At 49.8% G+C, this 14,681-nt stretch overlaps 5 protein-coding genes across 5 annotated transcripts; 2 read left to right on the forward strand and 3 right to left on the reverse strand.

Moving 5' to 3' along the window:
- Window positions 1-3,851: 3,851 nt before the first annotated feature.
- Window positions 3,852-5,763, forward strand: CTAM01_05140 (uncharacterized protein; the record flags this gene model as incomplete). The annotated part of the gene is made up of 7 exons (XM_060521170.1): window positions 3,852-3,875; window positions 3,927-4,267; window positions 4,322-4,444; window positions 4,502-4,628; window positions 4,680-5,127; window positions 5,187-5,586; window positions 5,637-5,763. 7 exons carry the CDS (start codon window positions 3,852-3,854, stop codon window positions 5,761-5,763), a joined length of 1,590 nt encoding a protein of 529 aa, XP_060383976.1.
- A 726-nt stretch (window positions 5,764-6,489) lies between these two features.
- CTAM01_05141 (uncharacterized protein) lies at window positions 6,490-7,695 on the reverse strand (the record flags this gene model as incomplete). Its single annotated transcript, XM_060521171.1, has 1 exon — window positions 6,490-7,695. One exon carries the CDS (start codon window positions 7,693-7,695, stop codon window positions 6,490-6,492), a length of 1,206 nt encoding a protein of 401 aa, XP_060383977.1.
- A 588-nt stretch (window positions 7,696-8,283) lies between these two features.
- On the forward strand, window positions 8,284-9,666 carry CTAM01_05142 (phosphotransferase; the record flags this gene model as incomplete). The annotated part of the gene is made up of 1 exon (XM_060521172.1): window positions 8,284-9,666. One exon carries the CDS (start codon window positions 8,284-8,286, stop codon window positions 9,664-9,666), a length of 1,383 nt encoding a protein of 460 aa, XP_060383978.1.
- Window positions 9,667-9,777: 111 nt separating this feature from the next.
- Window positions 9,778-10,770, reverse strand: CTAM01_05143 (uncharacterized protein; the record flags this gene model as incomplete). Its single annotated transcript, XM_060521173.1, has 1 exon — window positions 9,778-10,770. The coding sequence occupies one exon, from the start codon at window positions 10,768-10,770 to the stop codon at window positions 9,778-9,780; it is 993 nt and encodes a 330-aa protein (XP_060383979.1).
- A 1,015-nt stretch (window positions 10,771-11,785) lies between these two features.
- CTAM01_05144 (uncharacterized protein) lies at window positions 11,786-12,307 on the reverse strand (the record flags this gene model as incomplete). The annotated part of the gene is made up of 3 exons (XM_060521174.1): window positions 11,786-11,842; window positions 11,904-11,971; window positions 12,022-12,307. The coding sequence occupies 3 exons, from the start codon at window positions 12,305-12,307 to the stop codon at window positions 11,786-11,788; spliced, it is 411 nt and encodes a 136-aa protein (XP_060383980.1).
- Between the last annotated feature and the right edge of the window lie 2,374 nt (window positions 12,308-14,681).

The raw sequence follows: 14,681 nt of genomic DNA on the forward strand, positions 1-14,681 counted from the left end.
GATGTATATATAAAAATCCTGTTGACAAAACTGATTTGCTGCAGGCTGCGAATTGCTTGATCCCTCGGATATTCTTGAGTCCGAGCATCACCGAGCGGAGAAGGGCACAGCTATTTTCGACTCTCCCGCAATTAGAAATCCCATGATAATTGAAGTCGGAGCTGTACCGGAACTAAAACGTGGTATCAGGCCGTTGAAGTCACTTTGCTGACTAGCATACTTGACAATTGGATAGTCGACGTGCACATACTGCCTAGTAACTCTTGTAACAGAACCTCGTCATGTAAGCGGGTTCAGTTTGCCGTTCTACTTCCCTACATGATTCAGTATAGGTTCTACATTACTAATTGCGTGCAGCTGCGTCATTCTGCGAGGCCTAAAAGTTCGTTCTCGGTCTTGACGTCTTTTGCCGATTCAACTGGGGGTTCAAGGCGCTTTAGTCACCATGATCGGTCTTCCGGATGCGCCAATACCCGCTAACTGTCCGTCCCACTCCCCGTGCTCGGACGCCGGAGCGAGGGGGCGACTCGTGCTGAGTAAAGCCGGCACAATATTGGTTCTGAATTATCGTGTTAGTCCGTTGATTCTGAGACTGCTGCTGCTTCGCTGTTGATCAGAATTTGCAGCAGCAAAGGAATTTTTGTGAGCTTCCATTGAAACCATGCTCAGTACGAGCTTGAGGTGCAATGTGCTTGTTGGACCTATCAAGCAGGCCCGCTCATGTTACAAATGGGATTGTCAGACAGCACCTAGCTATATCAACATTGTCGGCGACTGAGGTAAAACTATGTGACAATCTTATCAGGCCAGTTGCGACTTTTTGATTGCCATCTTCGCCACCAAGTACCTCCGAACTTCCCCCCTTCTCTTCACTGCGTTTCGGGTCGCGCCGACTGGCAGAATCTAGTGATATATCTGGACTCAATCATTGCTTCGATATTTGAGGTTGATTTTCCACGAGTGTTTCAACCGAAATTTGAGAGTAGTTCGATTGGAGACAGTCTCGAACAGAGGCTTTGTTGGAGCGGCCGGAGTAAGTCATTGCGAAAATTTCTCTTCGTCATCTCAAGGTAAGAAGGAGAGGTAATCTACGACTCAAACTGCACGGTTGTCTGCGAAGATGACGGGACAGAACCATCTACAAACATATAACAAGGGCAAAAGATGGCTACTTATGTTTCTCGGGCCAGCTTGGTTGAAAGCTGTAGGCAACTCAAGTCTCACGAACGTAGATGAGAACTGTGAAATAACGATGAATCAAGGATCTGATTCGTGGACCCCTGGAGAATCTCTTCCTTCGGCCCTCCTACAACATAGATCAGGAATTGTTTATCACTTATGAAAGAGTATGCATGTTGTTGTTGCTTGTTGAAGGGACAGTTATAGCGATCAACGTGTAAATCTAGTTGGCTCTCATTATGTAAGTCCCTCTTTCAAGCGGTCCACATGGATCATAGTAGGATAGGGCACTTTAACTGCCCTGTCCAATGGGGATTTGACTGATCTGGAATTCCTGCATCACGCAGACCACGTACGCAGCTAGCGACAAGCTTCTAGGTTCATCGAATTTCATGGTCGGTTTCTTAACCCCCTGAGAAGAACATGACCACCGAATAGGCTGCAAGAAGAATGAACATGTCCAATCTTCAAGTGCGTGCATTGTGTGGAAAGCAGAGGTCGAACATCATGGTCTGAACAGGAGGTGTGTTTACGGCAGCCGCAGCCCACCCACCTCCACGCTTGAGCAAATCTTGTTTATTGAGAACTGTTATGCGAGTATCCCGCAGTAAATATAAAACTTCACAGGTTAAATACTACTATAGAATCCATGGCGCTGACCCGTACTTCATGGGCATTGTTGCAGACCATCTGCTTGTAGCAAGTGAGGAACCCTCTGTCCGACATACAAGTGCCGGCGACGACTCAGGACCCCATCATTCACAGAAATAGTCTTGCTCCACCAAATACGCGAGAAGGAACGAACCTTCGCCATGGTCTTCGCGATGGTCAATCTGGAAAAGACTCGGCTAGGGGGTGCTAAAGTGTCAGCTGACCATTGACACTTAAATGGTGTCGATGGCAAGGGGCACGGATCCAGGGGCATCATTCATAATTAGGGTGCGTGGAAGTACGTAGGACGAGACAGACTGGTCATGTTATACTTCCCAGAAGACTGCCGAGTAACCCTGAGGGATGGCTAGTGCATCCCAAGCAGACGGGTGGCCACCCATGGCTAAGACGCTTCCTCGGGTTAGGCCCGTCAACATGTCTGCTAAATGAAGCGTCGTCGCCTGCATATGGAACTTCGTGATGTTTCTAAATTCCGATTGGATAGAGGGATCTACTGTGGCCATGGACTGGCGTCTGTGAGGGGGTGGTATTCTCGATCAGATTCGAGGATACAAGGTGCGATTTCGTTTGTACTCCTAGTTGCTAGAACTTGGCCTCCATACCGACTTGCATTCCGTAGAGTGAGGAGTATCCGGGACATTGAGCTATGTACTGAGACTTCCGAGAGTCTTCCGAGAGATTTACGCAGATGGAGTGAGTCATTCAATGAAGCGAGCTTTAATGCTCCGAAGCTCTCTGAGTACAAGCTTTCGCACGATTCCATGACCACAAAGCGCTGGGTTATGAATCGGGCTAATGGTAGATACTGAGTCATTATTCTCCCTCGTTTTCTTCCCAGTCTGAGCATGCCTTTCTTTCACCTTCGGATCACCTGAACCAATAGAGAAAATGGGCAACACGTCGCTGGTCTAGGCTCTCTGTCGTGCCTAATAGTCAACGCACTCCTTTCGGCACTTCAAAATATCTCTTAAATTGCCCTTGGGGGAGGTAAATGGCTTCCCAAAAGACCATGGTGTCAGTGCATCGATTTCTGTCGGCACCTTAGCGTCGGCACCCAGAGATGACGGACTAGAATTCTTCGCTTGGCCATGTTTGTCTGGGCACGTGGAGTGACTAGACCAAATGAGAACGGTCTTCACCCTGGAATCGTCAAGAGGAGATTTCTCGGCAAAGTTCAAGCCGTTTTGCAAGGGCTCTTCCCCACGCGCTTACTCCCGTGCAACGTAGGTTCGGATTGAAACAGTGATTGGCAACTCTTCCTCGTGAGGTTGAGAGGGGCCGCGGTCTTATCAAAGCTTGATCATAACCCGCAGACTTGCTGCGTTGGTAGGCGTATGGACCAATACCGCAAGAATCGCCAAGCCGCGCGCAAGTATTTCCCACGGAATGATAAAGCTCCTTCCAAAAAAATGTCGGAGGATTGGGGGTGACATCCCCTGTCTTGATGCCGGCAACATGGTGCCGATTTGGATGTATAGGACTGATGCTAAGCTGTCGGCACACCCTCCTCAAAAACGGCGACGGGGTGATTGGTCAACCCCATGTAATGCTGGGATGGCTGCTTGACCTTAGCTCCGGTGATAGATTTCATGAGAGCCTGTCAGATGAGCTGAAGTTCACCTTGCCCCATCTAGGCCTCTCTCCAGATTTCCCCGCATTCTTCCCCCTGCCGTCGCGTGGGGAGAGCTCATAGAGTTCAACCTAGTGGTTCGGCTTTTGATATCTGAGCGTAGGCAGCTGCCGCGACGACATGCCGAATGTTTGAGGTTGGTCAACCCAGGATCATGGTAACACTAGACGCGTAGTTGTGCCGTCGACAGGTTGATGTCGCAGATCGCGTCGGTAATTCGACTGTATCGGTCGATGTGGCCAGGCCTGTATCTACATTTATTGCCCACGTCCGCGCCCCGATGTTACGACGTTTGTTCCAATCCATCACCGTGGTTTTTCATCGCATCACTGTCCGAGACGTAGAATCGCAAGCCAAAAAAATCGCAACCATGTCGAAAGATCCGGAAAAAACAGTAAGTCCAGCATTGTTTCATGTACGAATTTCCGCTAACATGTTCCTTGAGACCCGCGAGGAGATTGAACATGAGCTTCACATCGAGGTCGTGCCTGGCACTGAGGTCATGGCCGATGTGTTGAAGCATCATCTCATCAAGAGCGAACACTCGACGGTGGTTCTTGTCCCTCAACCATCCCAGGACCCGCACGACCCTTTGAATTGGAAAGCATCATGGAAGTGGTCTACATTGGGCGCGGTCTCTCTAATGACCTTCTCGCAAGGCTTTGCTCCATTGTCTCTTGCGTCCATGTTTCCATACCTTATTCGAGACTACAACAGCAACCTAGAAGACGTCATTCAGTTTACGGGAGTGACCATTCTGCTGCTTGGATTCAGCAATTTTATATGGTAAGGCCACAAAAGGATATTTAGCTTTTCAAAGCCATGGCTAACCCTTGCAAGGGCTCCGATTTCGTCCTCATTTGGTCGACGCCCAGTCTTTATTGTTTCTCAATTAGTCTGTCTTGCGTCTCATGTTCTTCGAGCGAAAGCCACAACATACGGCTCTTTCATGGGTGCTTGCGTGTAAGTTCTGATTCTTCATATTCTCCAGTATTGAAATGCAAGCTGACTGCATTTTAGACTTAACGGTATCGGCGCCGGTCCCTCAGAGACTCTGCAACCGCAAGTCATCGCCGATATTTACTTCCTACACGACCGTGGCCGCTGGAATACACTATACTGGGTCGTTTATATGGGATCTTTGATGGTGGGTCCAGCTTTAATGGCTGTGGGAGGTAGTCTTGGCTAACCCTTTCAGATTGCGCCGGTTATTGCGGGCCCGATGGCGGATCATGTTGGATGGCAGAACTTTTGGTGGCTCAACGTTGCGCTGACAGGTGCCTCCATTGTCTACGCCTTCTTTGGCTTCCCAGAGACAAGATGGATTCGTTCTCAGCCAACTCAAGACGCTGTCACAATCGAAGTTGCCGACGAGACATTGAACCCCACTCGGACTGCGGACATGGACCCGTACCTTGGCAAGGGAACCCCCTCTAAGCAGCAGTGGTACCTGTTCCAACGCAACTCTTCGCCCCTTAAGACCATCTGGTTCGACCTCTGGACTCCCTGGAAGCTTTTTGGATTCCCCATTGTGGTATTTGCGTCGTTTGTTGTGAGCTGGAGTTGTAGCAACTTCCTCATTCTAAACCTCACGCAGTCTCAAGTCTTCGCAGCACCCCCTTATAATATGAGCTCGCAGTCTATCGGTAAGCCTCGTAAACCTAAAATCGCATCCACAATTGTTGTATGAGACTAACTCTTGTAGGCTTTACCAATCTGGCAGTTCTTGTTGGTGCGCTGATTGGACTCGTCACCGCTGGCCCCTTTAGCGATTGGGTATCCGCCCGCGCGACTGCTCGAAACAACGGCATCCGCGAGCCTGAGATGCGTCTCCCTGCTATGATTCCATTCGTGATCATCATGATATTTGGTAATATTATCACCGCTATTGGATATCAGAACCACTGGTCCTGGCCTATCATCGTAGTCCTCGGTTACGCCAGCGCAGGCATCCAGGTTGCTGCTTTACCCAGTATCGCCAGCACCTACGCCATCGACTGCTACAAGCCAGTGACTGGTCCTCTCATGGTTGCTATCACGGTGAACAAGAACGTGTGGGGATACGGCATGGGTAAATTCATTACCCCTTGGACAATACAGGCAGGGTCAGTTAAGCTTCTCTCTTTTGGCCGATACCATATGCTGACACAAATAGGTTCATACCGGCTTTCATGACTAACATGGCGCTGACCGTCTTTTTCTGTGCTTGCGGGACGATATTTTACTTCTATGGCAAGACATTCCGTAGGTGGACTAGGAACAGCACCGTCCACAACTTGTAGAAGATGAAGGATCTTTGTTATAGACAACGACCTAAGTTAGGCTCTAGAAGCTCAGGTAGTTCATACTCAATGACATGTTGCAATGAGACGATTGCAGAGTTTCATGATTCTAGTTACGTTGTGTCTTCGAAATCACTCGCCAACACGAAGTAATTACGTTGACGCCTAATTCAACTCAAGGAAGAGCTATAGAAGTCGTGCAGGTTCAGTCTTAGGAACCTTGAACAACCCCATGCGCTGGAGAATGGGTAGTATTGGATGTTCCCGTTTTGCCTATCAGCGACAGTATTGAGAAAGACTACGTGGTTTGCTGAACTGTCCTGCTAATGATAACAGAGCTGGCGAGAGCTGAGAGGAATGTTCGAAAGTACCGCACTGGCCATAACAGATGACTGCATCAACCATCAGATGGCGATGTGCCCTGCACTTGATGATGATAGCCTCGGCCGGGATTAGTCCATCGGTTCATCGGCTATACCGGCAGAAATATCCAGCAGGGGAGTTATTGACCGAGGCTGTACGAATCACAGCTAGTCGCGCATGTATTACGAAGCTATGGCAGGTAACACCTCAGCTTATTTTGTCCGACGTTGACATGGGGGCATTTTCTAACCGTTCTTGTAGCCAGTCTTGATTCTTAATTGGAGGAACACAATCCGACAGTGAGCTGGGGCACATCTTCAGGGGCCAATAGTGTTATCAATAGATCATAATTCATGGCTAGACTCATGCCTCGTCTGAACCTGCGTCACTATCGCCGCTGTCGTCCGCTGTTCCCTCTCTTTCATCCTCTTCTTCGTCAGTTTCTTTTCCCGAATCAGCGGGTAGTTGGCTTATCAACCCAGCAAGAATTGAGTTGAGGCCCGTCTTGACTTGCGGGTTTGGTGTGGCATCGATGCGCTGCTGTAACTCGGCAATCCTTGCTTGAAGCTCCTCCTTGTTCTTTTGAGCGATATCAATCTCCTCATCGGGCTCATCCACCTCGGCTTCTACGTCTCTCTCAATGCCCTTCCCGAAAGCCTCTTGAAAGGCGTCGGCCATGCCGGTATCTTTGATCGCGAAGACGACTCCTTCGATCCCGCTCCATGTCCCTTTGTTCCCTTTCTTTTTCCCTTTTCCGTCGTTCCTCGGTAGTAGCGCCTTCTTCCACGCCTTGGCCACTTCGGCGACTGGATTCCCGTAGGCACCACATCCCCAAGCACCGAGCACAATCTTCTTGATGCCCTTGAGCTGGCATATCCGCAGCACAATCTTCATCTTTTCCAGGATGAGCTGTCTGTCTTTTTCTTGAACGTAGTGGCTGAAACCAGTGTCCTCGTCTCGCTCAATTTCTGGATTCCGCAACATGGCGGCGCTGATGCAGTCCACGAACCATCGGTCTCTTTTCTCCAACACGTCGTCCGCATCTTCATCTCGGAAAACCAGTACATCTGGTGTGTAAATAGCACCGAGCTCTGGCAGACGGTAGTACTCGTCTTTGAGAGATGGCAGCAGCGTAGTCCGCATGCATAATGACTCCTCCTGACTACCGGCACCATTGACGAAGCCACCACCCGGCGTAAGAGGTGAGGCCATGTTGAGAATCGCAACCCGCGTCTCTTTATTACTTATGTCTACCGGGCGATTTGATTCCGCCTTCTCAGTCACCAAGGCGTGAGCAGCTGTAAGAGTGTCGGCAACTTGGAGTCTGATGTGAATTGGCCCGTTGGTTTCCGAAACATCAGCGCCTTCTGCCTTGGGGGTTCGATTCTCCTTGATCGCTAACTCAGGATGGATGATCAGCTCGGCTGAGTCGATTCCGCGCCGGGCTCGTGGGTGCGTAGAGAGGAGTGATGGAATTAGCTGATTGAGGGTGACCTTGGCCTTCTTGGCTCGGGCGGCTTTCCGAAAGGCCGCCGGTGGCTGCCCAACTGACGGTTGCGTTCGGCCCATGTTTTTTTAAGTATGAGAGGCGAAATGAATTCGTGAAGACAGAACTTTATGCTCTTGATACGGGAGCTGACGACGACGTCTTGAAGTCCGCCTTTAGTAGGAGTATCTTGCGGTGGGGCTGAAGGGCACCTTGATGGCCTGAGGGCAGATCGCTGAGATTATCCCAGACTCCCCAACCACGTGTTGTTGGCTTTATTCTACCCCGATACCTTGGCCGGTCAACGTTGGGAGTCTAATGGTGAGGTCGTGAGAGTGAGCAAGTTTACAATGACGATGAGTGACATGTTTGTGCTCGGATTTTCTCCCACTTGCTCTCCCCAGGTGGCGCCAGCTGCGCAAGCATAATTTGTAGGGCTGATAAACGCCGAGCCAGGACTTGCATGAGATGTTAGGTGATTGACAACTTACTTTCAGCTGCGCTGACAAGTTCTGAATTTTGCTTTTCAAGTTCTGTTTTCCAATCGGCTTTTCAAGTTTCGGAATTCACAAACTCGCGCAGCTATTGCGAATTTTCTTACTCCTTATTGAGTCCATGGCAGCTTGAGACTGGACGAAGTTATCGGGACCCACCTGAGAAACGTTCTCGAAATGGATGTGGCGCTCACTGAACCTCATCAACTCTCATCCAACTTCACTCATCTCATCGCTCAGGCGCCATTCACGGGAATCAGCATTGGCAGCACTCAATTGGTATTCGCGGCAGCCACATTCTCCATCGCCATGGCTTCTCTCAAGCAGCCTCGTCATGTCGCCGAAATCATGCTCTCATGGCTAGGCCTTGAGCTCGTCTCCCTCACTGAGCTTCAAACTCTCTGGGCGGGCTACGGCCACATCTGTGCCCTCACTGTAAAGCTTGCTAACACCAATGGTGTCGCCAACTCGAATCAAAAGCCGCTAGCTATCCATTCAGAAGAAGATGGGACATATCGCCTCATCATCAAACTCATCTCACCGCCACGCGCCAAGGGAACAGATGAGGGCCACCTGCGCAAGATGTTAAGCTACGAGGTGGAGCAATACTTCTACCAAGAGATTGCACCGCGATTATCAGATGATGTCGCTGTCGCAAAGTGCCTCGCTTCCACTCTAGATATGGAGGGCAAGCCCCGCAAGGAAGAGCTTGAGGGTCTCACCGCCACCATCATCACGGACCTGCGGCCAGAGTTTCCCGTGGCTGGTGAAAAGAGATTGGTCCTCAATCGCAAGCAGGTGAATGCTGCGCTGGACTGGCTGGCAAAGTATCATAGCAGCTCTTGGGCGTCGCTGCCGGATGACCTTGGGCAATTTGTGCTGCCCCCGCTTGAAGAGGCGAAACGAAGGGAGGCTGGTAATGGCGTTACGGAGCCCAAGATGTGGCTGAACGGAGGGTACACATACCTTGCTACCAGACGGAAAGAATACGGATCGCTTTGCAGAGACGACTATTCCGAATGGTCTTCGGCATTCTGCGACCCCGTCGAGGGTTCATCCTCTTCGATTGCCGAGCTAGTTGCCGACTTCCTCACACCATCTGGCAGGCCGTTTGAGACATACATCCACGGCGACGTCAAGTCCGAAAACCTCTTCACGACTCAATCTGGCGACAAGGTGGCTTTCTTCGACTTCCAGTACGCGGGACTCGGAATTGGCAGCTGCGATCTCGCTAAGCTTTTCACCTGTTCGGTCCCCGTTGAGATGCTCACTCAGCACGAAGACATACCGGATCAGCTAGCCATGGATAAGGGTGAGAAGACTATTCTGGAGCAGTATCGAAGTACTCTCCTGAGCCAAAAGCCGACAGGGAAGGGGCCCGAGAATTATGATTGGGAGACGTTCGTGCGACACTGGGAGACTGCCTTGGTGGATTGGTGCCGCTTCCAGGCATCTTGGGGCTTCTGGGGAAATACAGAATGGCTCGAGGCTAGAGTCAGACATATTCTTGCCGACCAGAGTTGGCGAGATTGGCTCAAGAAGGAGACAATTAGGACTTAGAGCGACTTAGATGTTCATTATTTCGATAGATGATAGATCATTGAGGAATTATGCCCAAGACATTGTTTCTGTCTGGCCGATACTCGGTAGCAAGTTTCCAGCTTGTGATACCTATTTCATCTTTGCGCTAAACGGACAGCCTGGACCGCTCAACTGAGACATGATGAATTGCTCATAGGACTTGTCCAAGGCCCTTACCTCCTCTTTCCGCTTTTGTGCCTCTATCTCTGGCAGTGTCTCCAATCTTTCGAAGAATGGGATTTTGGGATCGGGCAGCAAGATCTCCGTGACGAGGAACACTGTTCTCACGATGAAGATGATTATGGCTGCCAGTAAGGGGTTGGCCGGCTCGATGCGAAAAGCGCTCAGCGTCGTTGGCAGAGAAAGCGCTCGGGGGAACGCCATGCCGAACCATCGCAGGCCCGGTGGGAAATAGCGGTAAGCAAAGAGATTGAAGATGGATAAACCGATGTATCGAGCTTTCTCGTTGTACTCTCGAGGTGTATTCTCATACGCCTCGCAGAAAGCTATACATCCATCAAAATCTCCTGGATAGTCCTTCACAGTTCCTTTGCCTTCGACTTTGAAGAGAGGAGCCATGTCCCGCCAGAAGTGGTGAGCAGCAATCTGCTGCTTTTCCGTGAAACCTGATAGACCGAGCCGTATCCTCAGGCGATGCATCAAGACGGCGCTGAAGGTCAGGGTGTAGACGTAGTCCTCGTTGTGGGAAAATCTTCCAGGATACTGTCGCGCGAGCCCAGCGTGTAGCTGATTGATTCTCTCAACGGCATCTCGGCAACGTTGATCACTGGGACCGTAGTACCACCACGCCATATTGTAGTGCTCCGTCTTCTCAACTCTGTCGACGGCTTTATGGACGACTTTGCCGCCATCAGAGCGCCACACTACTTCTGCTCCATGTAGGGGAATGACAAAGTTGGGGAAGGTAAGGGTGTAGATCAAGTTGTTGGCGAAGTCAGAAAGCTGGTAGCTTGATGTCAGACGCCATATGGTCTCATAGTCTGTCTCGGGATCCAAAATATCGATTGCTTTCGAGATCCAATGGTAACTGTCTTGGGAGATTTGAGAGTTCAAGGGGTTCATGATGTAAATGTTGTAGTTAAAAGATTTGGATATCGGGTGTATCGCAGAAGCATTTAATGTCTCTTCTGCCATTAGTATCAGAATTGGTCCTCTGTCCATCTTATAACACGAGACAGAGCAACGATGATCGCTTTCGGGGACTTAGGAGATAGGCGTGCTCCTCTCCTGAGAGATCGACTCGACTATCCTTAGCGACGGGATTTTTGCTCGTCCCGACCTCCGCACGCGCTGCTCCCCGCAATATTCGCGGGAGCTTCCTCGTGGCAATGCCTACATAGGGCTTCGGATACAATTCAAAAGTCGCTTGAGTTAGGGATATGGTTGTATTCATTCGTCGCTTAAGTACGGGACTCTTCGGAATTCCGACGAACCCGATTAGTCAGGCAACCACCACCTAGGGAACGAAGCGTTCCGATGAATCTCCGACGTACCTCTTAGTTCTTCTCTTATTTTCCGTTTAATATCAGCCCTGTCTCAAGTGAATAGATGCGTAGTCTAGAGCCATGGTATCCGGCTTGACAAAATGTCCGTGATTTCCGACATACCCTGTAAGCATTTCTCCCAGAGGTAGTGATATCTTAGCTCGAGATAGGACATTTAGGCTGTGGGTACATCAGCCTGGTACGTCACAGTAATGCTTTTGCTTTCCGAAAAGAAAAATCCGCTCGTGTTTGCTTGAGATATGGGTAGGCATATTGACCATGAAAATTGTGACTCGTCATCTTGACATCCATGATCCATAATCCATCCGGCATGAATCTAGGACTATTGCTCGAGAATTCATTCTACTCTTCTTGAATGTTCTTAGGGCAAAAGTTTGAAAGCAAATAAGTATATTTGAAAGCCTTTGAAAGCTATCTATCAGAGTAGAACCCTAATCGCGAATCGAATCCATCTTGTTGCCTCGAACTCATACACCACCCCAAATCCTCCATCGTGCCCTTCAGCCGAGTAGTCCCGTAGTTCCAAATAGTTGAACAACCATTGATATGAAGAGGGAGACCTCTGGATTTCCTTACAAAAGGCCAGAGATGGGGATGCAAGGAAGCTGGACAGCAACGAGACCGGAAGCCTGAAGAAATCAAAGTCAGCTGAAGTCTGCAATTCGTCATATTAGTTCGGTGAGGACTCACGGTGTTGCCATCGGACTTGCAGCAGGCAACACTCTGCTTGCACTTGCTGTTCAAGAGGTCGTTGGCGACTACTGAGTGTTAGCATTAGAGAGAGACACTTGGTATCGGAGAATCTCACTTCCAGCTCCAAGGGAGGAGCATCCATCAAGAAGCTTCAAGCCGCCGTTGCCGAGGACGCCACCCAGAATGCCGGAGAGGATTCCGGATCCCGAGTTGTCGTTGACATTGGTGTCGGCGCTGACCTGGTTGCAGCAGCTGACGCTGAGGTTTTGGCCGCAGACGTTCTGTGCATCAGCGTAGGTGAGCGTGTCGAGGGTTCTCTTGACCGGAGCAGCGGTGCCAGGAGCGGCGGTGACGGTGAGGGCCATGGCAATGGCGGTGATGACGGCGGTGGAGAACTGCATTTTGAAAAGATTGAGGTAGACTTGAAGGTCGAAGTTTGGAAGTGGCAGATGATGCTGATTAAGATGGATGAGGATTGCTGAAGAGTGAAGAGAAGATGATCAGATGGGATGTGCTTGCTGAGTGTGATGATGAAGGGAAAAGAAGTCTTGTCAGGACGGACAAGCAACGCTCTTTATACATTTCATCCTGTCTTGAGAAGACTTGTTCAACAGATGCTATCTCCACACATGACCAGTCGGAAGACTCTGAGATCGTCAGTAATCGCTTCACTAGTCTTCCTCAGACCCCAAGGAATGAGGGCATCCAGGCCATCCCCTGCATAGACAGTATTCCTCGCCATCTCAGAAATATCTCAAAGACGGAGTTGTCTATGATCTACATTGATCCATAGCAGTCGCTCTATTCATTCTGATTATTCAATCCCAGCATCATTCCGTGCGTTGAAGCGCACTCCACACAACAACAATCTTACGTCCCTTGCCTTCATTCCACGTGCTGGCGTTTACTCCCCAATGCCACCATCATATCGAAGACGGCAAGGGATAATAACCAGAGTATACCAGTTTTCCATTCGACTAATCCCACATTCACGCCTTGGTAGCCATACAAATTGGATCTCCATCTATTGCGGCTCTGAGAAGCGCGTCAGAGCGCAGGGATTGAAGGAAGAGTTAACTTCTCCTTCTCATTCCAAGCAGGTGTATCCATGATTCCATCCTTGCACGACTTCAGAAAAAGATCCACATGCAGCCGCGAAGGCTCCGTTTTGAGTGCACCTCTATATCGAACAGCAAGGGGCGGGCAGTCGGGAGGATCTCGTCTATTGCAACCCGCCATCATGCTCATCATTTAGCGAAGTAGTGTATCCTTACAACGGTATAACCCGAATCTCAATCGAAAAATGATGTCGGCAATACGTCCTAGCGTTCTTTTTCAGCTGAGGGTATAAACCAATTGAGACATATCTAGAGTTCGATGAGAAGTGATAGATGTTTAGAGAGCTATGAGTGCCCCATGCGGTATTAGTCGTTAGATTCTACTTTTGGTATTACTTCCATAGTTGTCAAAGTTGTCGGCACTAAGACTCAAGAATAACGCATTCGGCCTGCAGCTTTCTTTTTACAATAGGCTGGGGTTCACAGAATCCCTGAAGATTTGGCAGATCTTGGCGATCTGGGGATTAGCTCTGCCGAATGCGTTGAGACACCCATTCCCAGAGTTGTCGATCTCACTGTCTCAACTCTTCAACGTCTGGTCGGAATGGATGTGCACGGATGCCCAGTTACCGCAGGGCATCTTGGAAAATGTGTTATTGAGTACCGGCGTATCGGATCCAGTCCTCGCCGGCGCAGAGTCAGAATTCTGCATGATCCAAGTACCGTTTACCAGGACAAGGCAAAGATCTGCGCCATGCCCCTTGGAACATCGTAGGGAGACCACTGATCTGACTCTACCATAACTCAATTGAAGTCTGGCCGGGTATCATCGTCTACCTCACTTGTCGTTGAAGTGAAAAAGTCACTCTGACGACGTAGTTTTCTACATCTCAATAGGCTAGGTCGAGTGTCCAGGCCGTATTAGGGAGTTGCCCCAGTCGCTGCCAAAAACCGTAAACGGAAGCAACGAAAGAGTCATACTTATTCCAATCGATAGCACGGAGGGACTCTACTTGTGGAAACGGTTGGGCCATGAGCTCTTGATGTATACAGTACGGGAACCGAAGTATTTGCGAGGCTCGAATTCCTGAGTTTCATTGGAGGTCATTCGCTTAGAGAAAGAGGTAGTTCAGCCACCCGCCAGAGTTTTATACAGGACACCAGACCTACTAAAGACAGGCTGCCAGAGTGCCAGGCAAAGGTGATTGCATGTGGCCCCCTTGGACTTCGGAGGCGTCTGGTGGCCTGCTGATAGTTTGGAAATGCCAATTCCGGTGGGCGAATTGCCTTCCGAAACGTGAGCATTTCAATTTTTTTCTTGCTTCCCCGGTCATGGGAACAGCGCGTGGGGGCTAGGAGCTCATAGGAGCCTAGAAGGTCGACGCCGCCTTACGGCCGTGTTTACGTCCGTAGCTATGCCGCTCATGTGCAGTTATGCAACTGTTGGCGGCGCCTCTTATCTTCAGCCAGGCCAATTGCGATGCTACTCTGTCGCATAGTTTCCTCTTCCCGGGTTGAATTTGATGAAGTAGCATGTCGTTGGTGTTTCTTCCAACTGTCAGTCACATCCTGCATATGCAGCCCTAGGAACCGCTGGAAACAAAACTTGAGGAACAAAACTTGAGCAGGGGTGGGAACATGGGATTAATTAGTACACTTTCTTGCCAGCTCGTATCTTACAGTGGCTCAGTCTGACGCCGATAAGATGTACCCCAAG

This window comes from Colletotrichum tamarilloi (genome assembly GCF_030869305.1).
Source record: "Colletotrichum tamarilloi strain Tom-12 chromosome Unknown Scaffold_13.1, whole genome shotgun sequence".
Classification (NCBI taxonomy): Eukaryota; Fungi; Ascomycota; class Sordariomycetes; order Glomerellales; family Glomerellaceae; genus Colletotrichum; species Colletotrichum tamarilloi.